This window comes from Salmo salar, chromosome ssa18 (genome assembly GCF_905237065.1).
Source record: "Salmo salar chromosome ssa18, Ssal_v3.1, whole genome shotgun sequence".
Classification (NCBI taxonomy): domain Eukaryota; kingdom Metazoa; phylum Chordata; class Actinopteri; order Salmoniformes; family Salmonidae; genus Salmo; species Salmo salar.
Window position 1 is genome coordinate 34,487,554 of NC_059459.1, and position 18,606 is coordinate 34,506,159.

An 18,606-nucleotide genomic window follows, 5' to 3' on the forward strand; every position below is an offset into this window, starting at 1 on the left:
GGCGTACCAGTTTGAGTCAAGAACTGCTTTTCATTTTTTTTACATTTGAGTTGTTTAGCAATGCTCTTATCCAGAGCGACTTAGTTATTGCATTCATCTTAAGATAACTAGTTAGGACAACCACACATCACAGGCATAGTAAGTACACTTTTCCTCAATAAAGTAGCTATCAGCAAAGTCAGAGCTAGAAGGGGGGGGGGGGCTTATTTAAGAAACTCTTTGAAGAGGTAGGGTTTCAGGTGCTTTCGGAAGATGGGCAGGGACTCTGCTGTCCTAGCTTCAGGGGGAAGCTGGTTCCACCATTGGGGTGCCAGGACAGAAGAACTTGGACTGGGGTGGGAGGGCCAAGAGACCAGAGGTGGCAGAACGGAGTGCTTGGGTTGGGGTGTAGCATTTGAGAATACCCTGAAGGTAGGGAAGGGCAAATCCTCTTGCTGCTATGTAGGTAAGCACCCTGGTCTTCTAGAGGATGCGAGCTTCAACTGGAAGCCAGTGGAGTGTGCGGATGAGCAGGGTGACATGGGAGAACTTGGGAAGGTTGTAAACCAGGTGGGCTGCAGCGTTCTGGTTTAGTTACAGGGGTTTGATGGCAAGAGCAGAGAGCCCAGCCAACAGTGAGTTGTAGTAGTCCAGGGAGATGACAAGTGCCTAGATTAGAACCAGTGGCGCTTCCTGTGTGAAGTAGGGTCGTACGGATGTTGTAGAGCATGAACCTGCAGCAGCAAGTCACTGCTTTGATGTTTGCAGAGAACGACTGTTGTCCAGGATCACGTTTAGGTTCTTTGCACTCTGGGAGGGCGACACTGACGTTGTCAACCGTGATGAGAGGAGTGAGGGTATGATGGAGCCAAGTGACATGGTGTATAGAGAGAAGAGGAACTAGAACAGAGCCCTGGGGGACACCAATAGTGAGAGAACGTGGTGCAGACCCAGATGCTCTCTACTGATGGTTCCCGGTGTCGAAGGCAGTGGATAGATCTAGGAGGATGATAACAGAGGAGAGATTGTCCACTTTGGCAGTGCGGAGAGCCTCCGTGACACAGAGAATAGCAGTCTCAGTTGAGTCACCAGTCTTGAAGCCTGACTGGTTAAGGTCAAGTCGTTCTGAGAGAGCTAACGAGAAAGTTGTTCAGAGTCGGCACACTCAATTGTTTTGGAAAGAAAATAAAGGGATAAAGGTCTATAGATTTTGACGTCAGATGAGTTGTGTTGATTTCTCAAAAGTTTCCCGTGTGTATCAAGAATGGTCCACCGCCCAAAGGAGATCCAGCCCACTTGACACAACTGTAGAAAGCATTGGAGTCAACATGGGCCAGCATCCCTGTGGAACGCTTTTGACACCTTGTAGAGTCCATGCCCTGACAAATTGAGGTTGTTCTAAGGGCAAAAAGGGTTGCAACTCAATATTAGGAAGGTGTTCCTAATGTTTTGTAACCTCAGCATATGTCAGACTTGATCTGGAAGAAGTGGACCAAAGATAATCTTACTGAGTTGCAAGAGACAAACATTGACAAGAAAGAGTAGAAACTTTGTCTCTGGGGATGACTCTGGTCTTTGTGCGAGGTGTTGATGGGTTAAAGGTTCCAAACTGTCTGTTCAAGCAGTTGGCACACAGTTATGACACTCATCGCTACCACACAAGACATGCAGCAAGAGGTCTCTTCACAGTCCCCAGGTCCAGAACTGGACTACATGGAACTCTGCCACGTCAGGTAACTCAAGTAAGCACTAAAAACAAATAAAAGAAAACCTTACGGCACAACGGGGACTGTGAAGAGACAGACTTTTTTATATATTTTGTATTGTATTGTGTAGTGTTATAGTATTTATTTTATTGTTTTGTTTACTGTTTGGACCCCAGGAAGAGAAGCCGTTGCCTAAATACTAAACTTGTGGCTTATGGGGGCAAGTCACACAAACCACCCAGACTCCAGAGGGCTGGTTAGGCAAGTACAGGTGAGAACTCAGACCACCACAGGTTGAAGGCCCTTCACCAAGTTATAACATTTGTTTGTTGTTACACGATCGGAGCTTTGGATTCCCTGTTTTGTGGTTACTTTGAAAGCGTGTCTGACGTCGGAATCGCAAACCTGTGGCCTCATGGTAAGTTTTGAATTGGATTAGGAATTGCCTGTATAAAATGGTTCACATTATTCTTTCAAAGTGATGATCTGGGACTCCTTGTCTCATATCACAAATCCTAATTGAGTTCCACGCACCTAAACAAATCCAGCGTACCTCTGTGAGACAACATCTACAATAAAGATACTCTACCCTACCACCACTTCTTAATTTCAGTCATTAAATGTGACTGGTCCATCAGTGATCCATCAGTGTTAAATTAAAGAAAATTGTACTTTTGTCGTTCTAGTGATGTTAGTAAAGTGATGATCTGAAGACAGTACTTACTATTCTGTGCCCAGAGGTCAACTGTAAATATGTAGAGTAGATGGAAGACAGTGAGAACATCATTAACATGAACACTAGAAGATGTAGTCTCTCTGGGACTCCTTGGTCGCAATTCAATCCAATGTGCAGTATCCCGCAGGACACTTCACAGCTGACAAAATACTTTTTAAAGGCATTTTCCATTGGCATTCGCGGAGATCACATTCATGGTTAACACTGCACATGTCAACTCAAGCCTAAAATTATTTTAAAGGTCTGTTATAGTGTGCTGTGTTATAATGCGCCCTGCAGTCAATCCCGGACCTTGTCTCATACCACTGTTCCAACAGAAGGAACACCTATGGCCAATCAGAAGTTGGCCATAGCCAATAACAAAAGGTGATGGCACAAAAGGCACTGTTGACTTGGTAAAAAGCTGAGGGAGGGTCTTTAGAAATAATATCACTCTCAAATGCAAGGACTGACCATCTATGATACTGTATCAAAATTATAGTTTTAAATATGTTTTGAGGCCACATAGTGTTTGCTTACATTTTCTTTGTTTACAATCAGTGAGATTAAACAAGGTTATATTTTGGGTTCTGATGGGGTACAACAGTTAAAGTAATCTCTTTAATCATTAATAAGTTATATTCTCCAAGATTAAATGGGTACAAAATGTATTTATAACAAAAAAAATGGATGTAGCGATTGCCACTGTGCTCAAAAAAATACAGAATGGTTTACATAAATCTAGTAAAGTGATGATCTGAAGACACGACTTACCTCTCTCCTTCTTGAGGTCATCTGTAAACATGTAGAGTAGATGGAAGACAGTGAGAACATCATTAACATGAACACTAGAAGATGTCGTCTCTCTCTGGGACTCCTTGTCTTATATCAAAGTTCCAACATCAGATAAAAATCCGGGAACATTAATATGCACAACATGATGTGTTTTCTACTTCACTAGATGTTACATCTATAGAAGAGACATTGGTTTATATGTTATCAATGTGATGATCTGAAGAGACAACTTACCTCTCTCCTTCCTGAGGACCTCTGTAAACATGTAGAGCAGATGGAAGACAGTGAGAACATCATTAACATGAACACTAGAAGATGTAGTCTCTCTCTGGGACTCCTTGTCTCATATCACTTCTCTGATGGCACAAATCCTAATTGAGTTCCACACACTTTAATGAGTCCAGCGTACCTCTGTGAGACAACTTCTACAATAAAGATATTCTACCCTACCACCACTTCTTAATTTAATTATATAAATGTGACTGGTCCATCAGTGATCCAGGTGTATCAGAGACTACTTCTCTCTAGTCTAGTGGTCCTCTACAGCCTCAACACATCCTGTTCTAGAACATCAACATTAATGTGACTGGTCCATCAGTGATCCAGGTGTATCAGAGACTACCTCTCTCTAGTCTAGTGGTCCTCTACAGTCTCAACACATCCTGTTATAGAACATCAACATTAATGTGACTGGTCCATCAGTGATCCAGGTGTATCAGAGACTACCTCTCTCTAGTCTAGTGGTCCTCTACAGTCTCACCACATCCTGTTCTAGAACATCAACATTAATGTGACTGGTCCACCAGTGATCCAGGTGTATCAGAGACTACCTCTCTCTAGTCTAGTGGTCCTCTACAGCCTCAACACATCCTGTTCTAGAACAACAACATTAATGTGACTGGTCCATCAGTGATCCAGGTGTATCAGAGACCACCTCTCTATAGTCTAGTGGTCCGCTACAGCCTCAATATATCCTGTTCTATGAAATCATTCCAATTTCAGAAGGTACATCTTTAATGTGCTCCAAAAACAAAATGGTTGACATAATTGTAGCAAAGTGATGATCTGAAGACACTACTTACCCCCCTGCTTTGATTGGTCATCTGTAAATATGTAGAGTAGATGGAAGACAGTGACAAGATCATTAACATGTTAATTAGAAGCTGTAGTCTGTTTAGTGAATCTTTACACTCATGTGTGTAATCTTTGTTAAGGACAATTCAACCACTACTTACCCCGCTGCAGTTTGAGTTGATCTATTATCACACCTGCAGATGAAAAATAACAATCAGTCATCAGTGTCGACATGTTAATCACCTGCAGGTTAAAATCAGTCATCAGTGTTAACATGTTAATCACCTGCAGATTAAAATCAGTCATCAGTGTCAACATGTTAATCACCTGCAGGTTAAAATCAGTCATCAGTGTTAACATGTTAATCACCTGCAGGTTAAAATCAGTCATCAGTGTTAACATGTTAATCATCTGCAGGTTAAAATCAGTCATCAGTGTTAACATGTTAATCACCTGCAGATTAAAATCAGTCATCAGTGTTAACATGTTAATCACCTGCAGGTGTAGTATATTATCCTGTATCCATAGAATACAACCACTGTGAATGTGTTGAGGTTGAAAAAAGCATTGCAGACATTTATTTCTAACAATGAAACATTCATATCATCTCTCCATTACCTTTCTTAATGCATATGCAGTACATAGCCAGAGATAAACCAATCACAGTGATGGCTCCCAGACAGCATAACACAATGAAGGCCATTCTCAATGGGGTTGCGTAATCAAATAACTCACCTAAAACACACACATCATTACACATGAACAACAGGGTTTGGTACTTATACTAACACATCATTACACATCAACAACAGGGTTAGGTACTAATACTACCACACATAATTACACATGAACAACAGGGTTTGGTACTAATAGTACCACACATCATCACACATCAACAACAGGGTTTGGTACTAATACTACCACACATCATTACACATCAACACCAGGGTTTGGTTCTAATACTACCACACATCAACAACAGGGTTTGGTACTAATACTACCACACACACATCATCACACATCAACAACAGGGTTTGGTACTAATACTACCACACATCAAAACACATCAACAACAGGGCTTGGTACTAATGCTACCACACATCAATACACATCAACAACAGGGTTTGGTACTAATACTACCACACATCATTACACATCAACAACAGGGTTGGGTACTAATACTACCACTCATAATTACACATCAACAACAGGGTTTGGTACTAATACTACCACACATCATTACACATCAACAACAGGGTTTGGAACTAATACTACCACACATCATTACACATCAACACAAGGGTTTGGTTCTAATACTACCACACATAAACAACAGGGTTTGGTACTAATACTACCACACACACATCATCGCACATCAACAACAGGGTTTGCTTCTAATACTACCACACATCATTACACATCAACAACAGGGTTTGGTACAAATACTACCACACATCATTACACATCAACACCAGGGTTTGGTTCTAATACTACCACACACCAACAACAGGGTTTGGTACTAATACTACCACACACACATCATCACACATCAACAACAGGGTTTGGTTCTAATACTACCACACATCATTACACATCAACAACAGGGTTTGGTACTAATACTACCACACATCAACAACAGGGTTTGGTACTAATACTACCACACACACATCATCACACATCAACAACAGTGTTTGGTACTAATACTACCACACATCATTACACATCAACAACAGGGTTTTGTACTAATACTACCACACATCATTACACATCAACAACAGGGTTTGGTTCTAATACTACCACACACATCATTACACATCAACAACAGGGTTTGGTACTAATACTACCACACATCATTACAACAGGGTTTGGTACTAATACTACCACACATCATTACACATCAACAACAGGGTTTGGTACTAATACTACCACACACATCATTACACATCAACAAGAGGGCTTGGTACTAATACTACCACACATCAATACACATCAACAAAAAGGTTTGGTACTAATACTACCACAGATCATTACACATCAACAACAGGGTTTGGTACTAATACTACCACACATCAACAACAGGGTTTGGTACTAATACTACCACACACACATCATCACACATCAACAACACGGTTTGGTACTAATACTACCACACATCATTACACATCAACAACAGGGTTTGGTACTAATACTACCACACATCATTACACATCAACAACAGGGTTTGGTACTAATACTACCACACATCAACAACAGGGTTTGGTACTAATACTACCACACATCATTACACATAAACAACAGGGTTTGGTACTAATACTACCACACATCAACAACAGGGTTAGGTAATAATACTACCACACATCATTACACATAAACAACAGGGTTTGGTACTAATACTACCAAACATCAACAACAGGGTTTGGTACTAATACTACCACACACACATCATCACACATCAACAACAGTGTTTGGTACTAATACTCACACATCATTACACATCAACAACAGGGTTTGGTACTAATACTACCACACATCAACAACAGGGTTTGGTACTAATACTACCACACAAACATCATCACACATCAACAACAGTGTTTGGTACTAATACTCACACATCATTACACATCAACAACAGGGTTTGGTTCTAATACTACCACACACATCATTACACATCAACAACAGGGTTTGGTACTAATACTACCACACATCATTACACATCAACAACAGGGTTTGGTACTAATACTACCACACACATTATTACACATCAACAACAGGGTTTGGTACTAATACTACCACACATCAAAACACATCAACAACAGGGTTTGGTACTCATACTATCACACACATCATAACACATCAACAACAGGGATTGGTACTAATACTACCACACATCATTACACATCAACAACAGGGTTTGGTACTAATACAACCACACACACATCGTTACACATCAACAAAAGGGTTTGGTACGAATACTACCACACATCAACAACAGGGTTTGGTACTAATACTACCACGCATCATTAGACATCAACAACAGGTTTTGGTACTAATACTACCACACATCATTACACATGAACAACAGGGTTTGGTACTAATACTACCACACATCATTACACATCAACAACAGGGTTAGGTACTAATACTACCACACATAATTACACATGAACAACAGGGTTTGGTACTAATAGTACCACACATCATCACACATCAACAACAGGGTTTGGTACTAATACTACCACACATCATTACACATCAACACCAGGGTTTGGTTCTAATACTACCACACATCAACAACAGGGTTTGGTACTAATACTACCACACACACATCATCACACATCAACAACAGGGTTTGGTACTAATACTACCACACATCATTACACATCAACAACAGGGCTTGGTACTAATGCTACCACACATCAATACACATCAACAACAGGGTTTGGTACTAATACTACCACACATCATTACACATCAACAACAGGGTTAGGTACTAATACTACCACACATAATTACACATCAACAACAGGGTTTGGTACTAATACTACCACACATCACTACACATCAACAACAGGGTTTGGAACTAATACTACCACACATCATTACACATCAACACAAGGGTTTGGTACTAATACTACCACACATCAACAACAGGGTTTGGTACTAATACTACCACACACACATCATCACACATCAACAACAGTGTTTGGTACTAATACTCACACATCATTACACATCAACAACAGGGTTTGGTACTAATACTACCACACATCATTACACATCAACAACAGGGTTTGGTACTAATACTACCACACATCATTACAACAGGGTTTGGTACTAATACTACCACACATCATTACACATCAACAACAGGGTTTGGTACTAATACTACCACACACATCATTACACATCAACAAGAGGGCTTGGTACTAATACTACCACACATCAATACACATCAACAAAAAGGTTTGGTACTAATACTACCACAGATCATTACACATCAACAACAGGGTTTGGTACTAATACTACCACACATCAACAACAGGGTTTGGTACTAATACTACCACACACACATCATCACACATCAACAACACGGTTTGGTACTAATACTACCACACATCATTACACATCAACAACAGGGTTTGGTACTAATACTACCACACATCATTACACATCAACAACAGGGTTTGGTACTAATACTACCACACACATTATTACACATCAACAACAGGGTTTGGTACTAATACTACCACACATCAATACACATCAACAACAGGGTTTGGTACTCATACTACCACACACATCATTACACATCAACAACAGGGATTGGTACTAATACTACCACACATCATTACACATCAACAACAGGGTTTGGTACTAATACTACCACACACACATCGTTACACATCAACAAAAGGGTTTGGTACGAATACTACCACACATCAACAACAGGGTTTGGTACTAATACTACCACACATCATTAGACATCAACAACATGTTTTGGTACTAATACTACCACACATCATTACACATCAACAACAGGGTTTGGTACTAATACTACCCACACATCAATACACATCAACAAAAGGGTTTGGTACTAATAGTACCACACACATCATTACACATCAACAACAGGGTTTGGTACTAATACTACCACACATCATTACACATCAACAACAGGGTTTGGTACTAATACTACCACACACACATCGTAACACATCAACAAAAGGGTTTGGTACTAATACTACACACACATCAACAACAGGGTTTGGTACTAATACTACCACACATCATTAGACATCAACAACATGTTTTGGTACTAATACTACCACACATCATTACACATCAACAACAGGGTTTGGTACTAATACTACCACACACACATCGTTACACATCAACAAAAGGGTTTGGTATGAATACTACCACACACATCATTAGACATCAACAACAGGGTTTGGTACTAATACTACCACACATTTACTCACATCAACAACAGGGTTTGGTACTAATACTACCACACATATCATAAGACATCAAAAACAGGGTTTGGTACTAATACTACCACACACATCATTACACATCAACAACAGGGTTTGGTACTAATACTACCACACATCAATACACATCAACAACAGGGTTTGGTACTAATACTACCACACATCATTACACATCAACAACAGGGTTTGGTACTAATACTACCACACATCATTACACATCAACAACAGGGTTTGGTACTAATACTACCACACAGACATCGTTACACATCAACAAAGGGTTTGGTATGAATACTACCACACACATCATTAGACATCAACAACAGGGTTTGGTACTAATACTGCCACACATTTATACACATCAACAACAGGGTTTGGTACTAATACTACCACACATCATTACACATCAACAACAGGGTTTGGTACTAATACTACCACACATCATTACACATCAACAACAGGGTTTGGTACTAATACTACCACACATCAACAACAGGGTTTGGTACTAATACTACCACACATCATTACACATAAACAACAGGGTTTGGTACTAATACTACCACACATCAACAACAGGGTTTGGTACTAATACTACACACACACATCAATACACATCAACAAAAGGGTTTGGTACTAATACTACCACAGATCATTACACATCAACAACAGGGTTTGGTACTAATACTACCACACATCAACAACAGGGTTTGGTACTAATACTACCACACACACATCATCACACATCAACAACACGGTTTGGTACTAATACTACCACACATCATTACACATCAACAACAGGGTTTGGTTCTAATACTACCACACATCATTACACATAAACAACAGGGTTTGGTACTAATACTACCTTACACATCAACAACAGGGTTAGGTAATAATACTACCACACATCATTACACATCAACAACAGGGTTTGGTACTAATACTACCAAACACATCAACAACAGGGTTTGGTACTAATACTACCACACACACATCATCACACATCAACAACAGTGTTTGGTACTAATACTCACACATCATTACACATCAACAACAGGGTTTGGTTCTAATACTACCACACACATCATTACACATCAACAACAGGGTTTGGTACTAATATTACCACACATCATTACACATCAACAACAGGGTTTGGTACTAATACTACCACACATAATTACACATCAACAACAGGGTTTGGTACTAATACTACCACACACATTATTACACATCAACAACAGGGTTTGGTACTAATACTACCACACATCAAAACACATCAACAACAGGGTTTGGTACTCATACTATCACACACATCATTACACATCAACAACAGGGATTGGTACTAATACTACCACACATCATTACACATCAACAACAGGGTTTGGTACTAATACAACCACACACACATCGTTACACATCAACAAAAGGGTTTGGTACGAATACTACCACACATCAACAACAGGGTTTGGTGCTAATACTACCACGCATCATTAGACATCAACAACAGGTTTTGGTACTAATACTACCACACATCATTACACATGAACAACAGGGTTTGGTACTAATACTACCACACATCATTACACATCAACAACAGGGTTAGGTACTAATACTACCACACATAATTACACATGAACAACAGGGTTTGGTACTAATAGTACCACACATCATCACACATCAACAACAGGGTTTGGTACTAATACTACCACACATCATTACACATCAACACCAGGGTTTGGTTCTAATACTACCACACATCAACAACAGGGTTTGGTACTAATACTACCACACACACATCATCACACATCAACAACAGGGTTTGGTACTAATACTACCACACATCATTACACATCAACAACAGGGCTTGGTACTAATGCTACCACACATCAATACACATCAACAACAGGGTTTGGTACTAATACTACCACACATCATTACACATCAACAACAGGGTTAGGTACTAATACTACCACACATAATTACACATCAACAACAGGGTTTGGTACTAATACTACCACACATCACTACACATCAACAACAGGGTTTGGAACTAATACTACCACACATCATTACACATCAACACAAGGGTTTGGTACTAATACTACCACACATCAACAACAGGGTTTGGTACTAATACTACCACACACACATCATCACACATCAACAACAGTGTTTGGTACTAATACTCACACATCATTACACATCAACAACAGGGTTTGGTACTAATACTACCACACATCATTACACATCAACAACAGGGTTTGGTACTAATACTACCACACATCATTCAACAACAGGGTTTGGTACTAATACTACCACACATCATACACATCAACAACAGGGTTTGGTACTAATACTACCACACACATCATTACACATCAACAAGAGGGCTTGGTACTAATACTACCACACATCAATACACATCAACAAAAAGGTTTGGTACTAATACTACCACAGATCATTACACATCAACAACAGGGTTTGGTATTAATACTACCACACATCAACAACAGGGTTTGGTACTAATACTACCACACACACATCATCACACATCAACAACAGGGTTTGGTACTAATACTACCACACATCATTACACATCAACAACAGGGTTTGGTACTAATACTACCACACATCATTACACATCAACAACAGGGTTTGGTACTAATACTACCACACACATTATTACACATCAACAACAGGGTTTGGTACTAATACTACCACACATCAATACACATCAACAAAAGGGTTTGGTACTAATACTACCACACACATCATTACACATCAACAACAGGGATTGGTACTAATACTACCACACATCATTACACATCAACAACAGGGTTTGGTACTAATACTACCACACACACATCGTTACACATCAACAAAAGGGTTTGGTACGAATACTACCACACATCAACAACAGGGTTTGGTACTAATACTACCACACATCATTAGACATCAACAACATGTTTTGGTACTAATACTACCACACATCATTACACATCAACAACAGGGTTTGGTACTAATACTACCACACATCAATACACATCAACAACAGGGTTTGGTACTCATACTACCACACACATCATTACACATCAACAACAGGGATTGGTACTAATACTACCACACATCATTACACATCAACAACAGGGTTTGGTACTAATACTACCACACACACATCGTTACACATCAACAAAAGGGTTTGGTACGAATACTACCACACATCAACAACAGGGTTTGGTACTAATACTACCACACATCATTAGACATCAACAACATGTTTTGGTACTAATACTACCACACATCATTACACATCAACAACAGGGTTTGGTACTAATACTACCACACACACATCGTTACACATCAACAAAAGGGTTTGGTACGAATACTACCACACACATCATTAGACATCAACAACAGGGTTTGGTACTAATACTACCACACATTTACTCACATCAACAACAGGGTTTGGTACTAATACTACCACACATATCATAAGACATCAACAACAGGGTTTGGTACTAATACTACCACACACATCATTACACATCAACAACAGGGTTTGGTACTAATACTACCACACATCAATACACATCAACAACAGGGTTTGGTACTAATACTACCACACATCATTACACATCAACAACAGGGTTTGGTACTAATACTACCACACATCATTACACATCAACAACAGGGTTTGGTACTAATACTACCACACAAACGTTACACATCAACAAAGGGTTTGGTACGAATACTACCACACACATCATTAGACATCAACAACAGGGTTTGGTACTAATACTGCCACACATTTATACACATCAACAACAGGGTTTGGTACTAATACTACCACACATCATTACACATCAACAACAGGGTTTGGTACTAATACTACCACACATCATTACACATCAACAACAGGGTTTGGTACTAATACTACCACACATCAACAACAGGGTTTGGTACTAATACTACCACACATCATTACACATAAACAACAGGGTTTGGTACTAATACTACCACAACACATCAACAACAGGGTTTGGTACTAATACTACCACACATCAATACACATCAACAAAAAGGTTTGGTACTAATACTACCACAGATCATTACACATCAACAACAGGGTTTGGTACTAATACTACCACACATCAACAACAGGGTTTGGTACTAATACTACCACACACACATCATCACACATCAACAACACGGTTTGGTACTAATACTACCACACATCATTACACATCAACAACAGGGTTTGGTACTAATACTACCACACATCATTACACATCAACAACAGGGTTTGGTACTAATACTACCACACACATTATTACACATCAACAACAGGGTTTGGTACTAATACTACCACACATCAATACACATCAACAACAGGGTTTGGTACTCATACTACCACACACATCATTACACATCAACAACAGGGATTGGTACTAATACTACCACACATCATTACACATCAACAACAGGGTTTGGTACTAATACTACCACACACACATCGTTACACATCAACAAAAGTGTTTGGTACGAATACTACCACACATCAACAACAGGGTTTGGTACTAATACTACCACACATCATTAGACATCAACAACATGTTTTGGTACTAATACTACCACACATCATTACACATCAACAACAGGGTTTGGTACTAATACTACCACACACACATCGTTACACATCAACAAAAGGGTTTGGTATGAATAGTACCACACACATCATTAGACATCAACAACAGGGTTTGGTACTAATACTACCACACATTTACTCACATCAACAACAGGGTTTGGTACTAATACTACCACACATATCATAAGACATCAAAAACAGGGTTTGGTACTAATACTACCACACACATCATTACACATCAACAACAGGGTTTGGTACTAATACTACCACACATCAATACACATCAACAACAGGGTTTGGTACTAATACTACCACACATCATTACACATCAACAACAGGGTTTGGTACTAATACTACCACACACACATCGTTACACATCAACAAAACGGGTTTGGTATGAATACTACCACACACATCATTAGACATCAACAACAGGGTTTTGGTACTAATACTACCACACATTTACTCACATCAACAACAGGGTTTGGTACTAATACTACCACACATATCATAAGACATCAAAAACAGGGTTTGGTACTAATACTACCACACACATCATTACACATCAACAACAGGGTTTGGTACTAATACTACCACACATCAATACACATCAACAACAGGGTTTGGTACTAATACTACCACACATCATTACACATCAACAACAGGGTTTGGTACTAATACTACCACACATCATTACAAATCAACAACAGGGTTTGGTACTAATACTACCACACAGACATCGTTACACATCAACAAAGGGTTTGGTATGAATACTACCACACACATCATTAGACATCAACAACAGGGTTTGGTACTAATACTGCCACACATTTATACACATCAACAACAGGGTTTGGTACTAATACTACCACACATCATTACACATCAACAACAGGGTTTGGTACTAATACTACCACACATCATTACACATCAACAACAGGGTTTGGTACTAATACTACCACACATCAACAACAGGGTTTGGTACTAATACTACCACACATCATTACACATAAACAACAGGGTTTGGTACTAATACTACCACACATCAACAACAGGGTTTGGTACTAATACTACCACACACACATCATCACACATCAACAACAGGGTTAGGTAATAATACTACCACACATCATTACACATCAACAACAGGGTTTGGTACTAATACTACCACACATCAACAACAGGGTTTGGTACTAATACTACCACACACACATCATCACACATCAACAACAGTGTTTTGTACTAATACTCACACATCATTACACATCAACAACAGGGTTTGTTTCTAATACTACCACACACATCATTACACATCAACAACAGGGTTTGGTACTAATATTACCACACATCATTACACATCAACAACAGGTTTTGGTACTAATACTACCACACATCATTACACATCAACAACAGGGTTTGGTACTAATACTACCACACACATTATTACACATCAACAACAGGGTTTGGTACTAATACCACCACACATCAAAACACATCAACAACAGGGTTTGGTACTCATACTATCACACACATCATTACACATCAACAACAGGGATTGGTACTAATACTACCACACATCATTACACATCAACAACAGGGTTTGGTACTAATACAACCACACACACATCGTTACACATCAACAAAAGGGTTTGGTACGAATACTACCACACATCAACAACAGGGTTTGGTGCTAATACTACCACGCATCATTAGACATCAACAACAGGTTTTGGTACTAATACTACCACACATCATTACACATGAACAACAGGGTTTGGTACTAATACTACCACACATCATTACACATCAACAACAGGGTTAGGTACTAATACTACCACACATAATTACACATGAACAACAGGGTTTGGTACTAATAGTACCACACATCATCACACATCAACAACAGGGTTTGGTACTAATACTACCACACATCATTACACATCAACACCAGGGTTTGGTTCTAATACTACCACACATCAACAACAGGGTTTGGTACTAATACTACCACACACACATCATCACACATCAACAACAGGGTTTGGTACTAATACTACCACACATCATTACACATCAACAACAGGGCTTGGTACTAATGCTACCACACATCAATACACATCAACAACAGGGTTTGGTACTAATACTACCACACATCATTACACATCAACAACAGGGTTAGGTACTAATACTACCACACATAATTACACATCAACAACAGGGTTTGGTACTAATACTACCACACATCACTACACATCAACAACAGGGTTTGGAACTAATACTACCACACATCATTACACATCAACACAAGGGTTTGGTACTAATACTACCACACATCAACAACAGGGTTTGGTACTAATACTACCACACACACATCATCACACATCAACAACAGTGTTTGGTACTAATACTCACACATCATTACACATCAACAACAGGGTTTGGTACTAATACTACCACACATCATTACACATCAACAACAGGGTTTGGTACTAATACTACCACACATCATTACAACAGGGTTTGGTACTAATACTACCACACATCATTACACATCAACAACAGGGTTTGGTACTAATACTACCACACACATCATTACACATCAACAAGAGGGCTTGGTACTAATACTACCACACATCAATACACATCAACAAAAAGGTTTGGTACTAATACTACCACAGATCATTACACATCAACAACAGGGTTTGGTACTAATACTACCACACATCAACAACAGGGTTTGGTACTAATACTACCACACACACATCATCACACATCAACAACACGGTTTGGTACTAATACTACCACACATCATTACACATCAACAACAGGGTTTGGTACTAATACTACCACACATCATTACACATCAACAACAGGGTTTGGTACTAATACTACCACACACATTATTACACATCAACAACAGGGTTTGGTACTAATACTACCACACATCAATACACATCAACAAAAGGGTTTGGTACTCATACTACCACACACATCATTACACATCAACAACAGGGATTGGTACTAATACTACCACACATCATTACACATCAACAACAGGGTTTGGTACTAATACTACCACACACACATCGTTACACATCAACAAAAGGGTTTGGTACGAATACTACCACACATCAACAACAGGGTTTGGTACTAATACTACCACACATCATTAGACATCAACAACATGTTTTGGTACTAATACTACCACACATCATTACACATCAACAACAGGGTTTGGTACTAATACTACCACACATCAATACACATCAACAACAGGGTTTGGTACTAATACTACCACACACATCATTACACATCAACAACAGGGATTGGTACTAATACTACCACACATCATTACACATCAACAACAGGGTTTGGTACTAATACTACCACACACACATCGTTACACATCAACAAAAGGGTTTGGTACGAATACTACCACACATCAACAACAGGGTTTGGTACTAATACTACCACACATCATTAGACATCAACAACATGTTTTGGTACTAATACTACCACACATCATTACACATCAACAACAGGGTTTGGTACTAATACTACCACACACACATCGTTACACATCAACAAAAGGGTTTGGTATGAATACTACCACACACATCATTAGACATCAACAACAGGGTTTGGTACTAATACTACCACACATTTACTCACATCAACAACAGGGTTTGGTACTAATACTACCACACATATCATAAGACATCAAAAACAGGGTTTGGTACTAATACTACCACACACATCATTACACATCAACAACAGGGTTTGGTACTAATACTACCACACATCAATACACATCAACAACAGGGTTTGGTACTAATACTACCACACATCATTACACATCAACAACAGGGTTTGGTACTAATACTACCACACATCATTACACATCAACAACAGGGTTTGGTACTAATACTACCACACAGACATCGTTACACATCAACAAAGGGTTTGGTACGAATACTACCACACACATCATTAGACATCAACAACAGGGTTTGGTACTAATACTGCCACACATTTATACACATCAACAACAGGGTTTGGTACTAATACTACCACACATCATTACACATCAACAACAGGGTTTGGTACTAATACTACCACACATCATTACACATCAACAACAGGGTTTGGTACTAATACTACCACACATCAACAACAGGGTTTGGTACTAATACTACCACACATCATTACACATAAACAACAGGGTTTGGTAGTAATACTACCACACATCAACAACAGGGTTTGGTACTAATACTACCACACATCAATACACATCAACAAAAAGGTTTGGTACTAATACTACCACAGATCATTACACATCAACAACAGGGTTTGGTACTAATACTACCACACATCAACAACAGGGTTTGGTACTAATACTACCACACACACATCATCACACATCAACAACACGGTTTGGTACTAATACTACCACACATCATTACACATCAACAACAGGGTTTGGTACTAATACTACCACACATCATTACACATCAACAACAGGGTTTGGTACTAATACTACCACACACATTATTACACATCAACAACAGGGTTTGGTACTAATACTACCACACATCAATACACATCAACAACAGGGTTTGGTACTCATACTACCACACACATCATTACACATCAACAACAGGGATTGGTACTAATACTACCACACATCATTACACATCAACAACAGGG

General features: G+C 39.1%; 1 protein-coding gene across 2 annotated transcripts in view; it reads right to left on the minus strand.

Annotated features, from left to right (window-relative positions):
- Positions 1-302: 302 nt before the first annotated feature.
- The window catches only part of LOC106594014 (butyrophilin subfamily 1 member A1-like), a 58,680-nt gene continuing 40,376 nt past the window's right edge, over positions 303-18,606 (minus strand). The window contains exons 5-10 of one of the 2 annotated variants that reach the window (XM_045701814.1): positions 4,888-5,004; positions 4,431-4,463; positions 4,278-4,298; positions 3,430-3,450; positions 3,175-3,195; positions 303-2,430 (exon numbers count right to left, since the gene is read on the minus strand). In XM_045701814.1, the coding sequence (XP_045557770.1) occupies positions 2,342-2,430; positions 3,175-3,195; positions 3,430-3,450; positions 4,278-4,298; positions 4,431-4,463; positions 4,888-5,004 (302 nt within the window). In that variant the 3' untranslated portion in view covers positions 303-2,341. The remainder of the gene's footprint in view (positions 2,431-3,174; positions 3,196-3,429; positions 3,451-4,277; positions 4,299-4,430; positions 4,464-4,887; positions 5,005-18,606) is intronic. The other variant, XM_045701815.1, reaches the window with a different exon arrangement.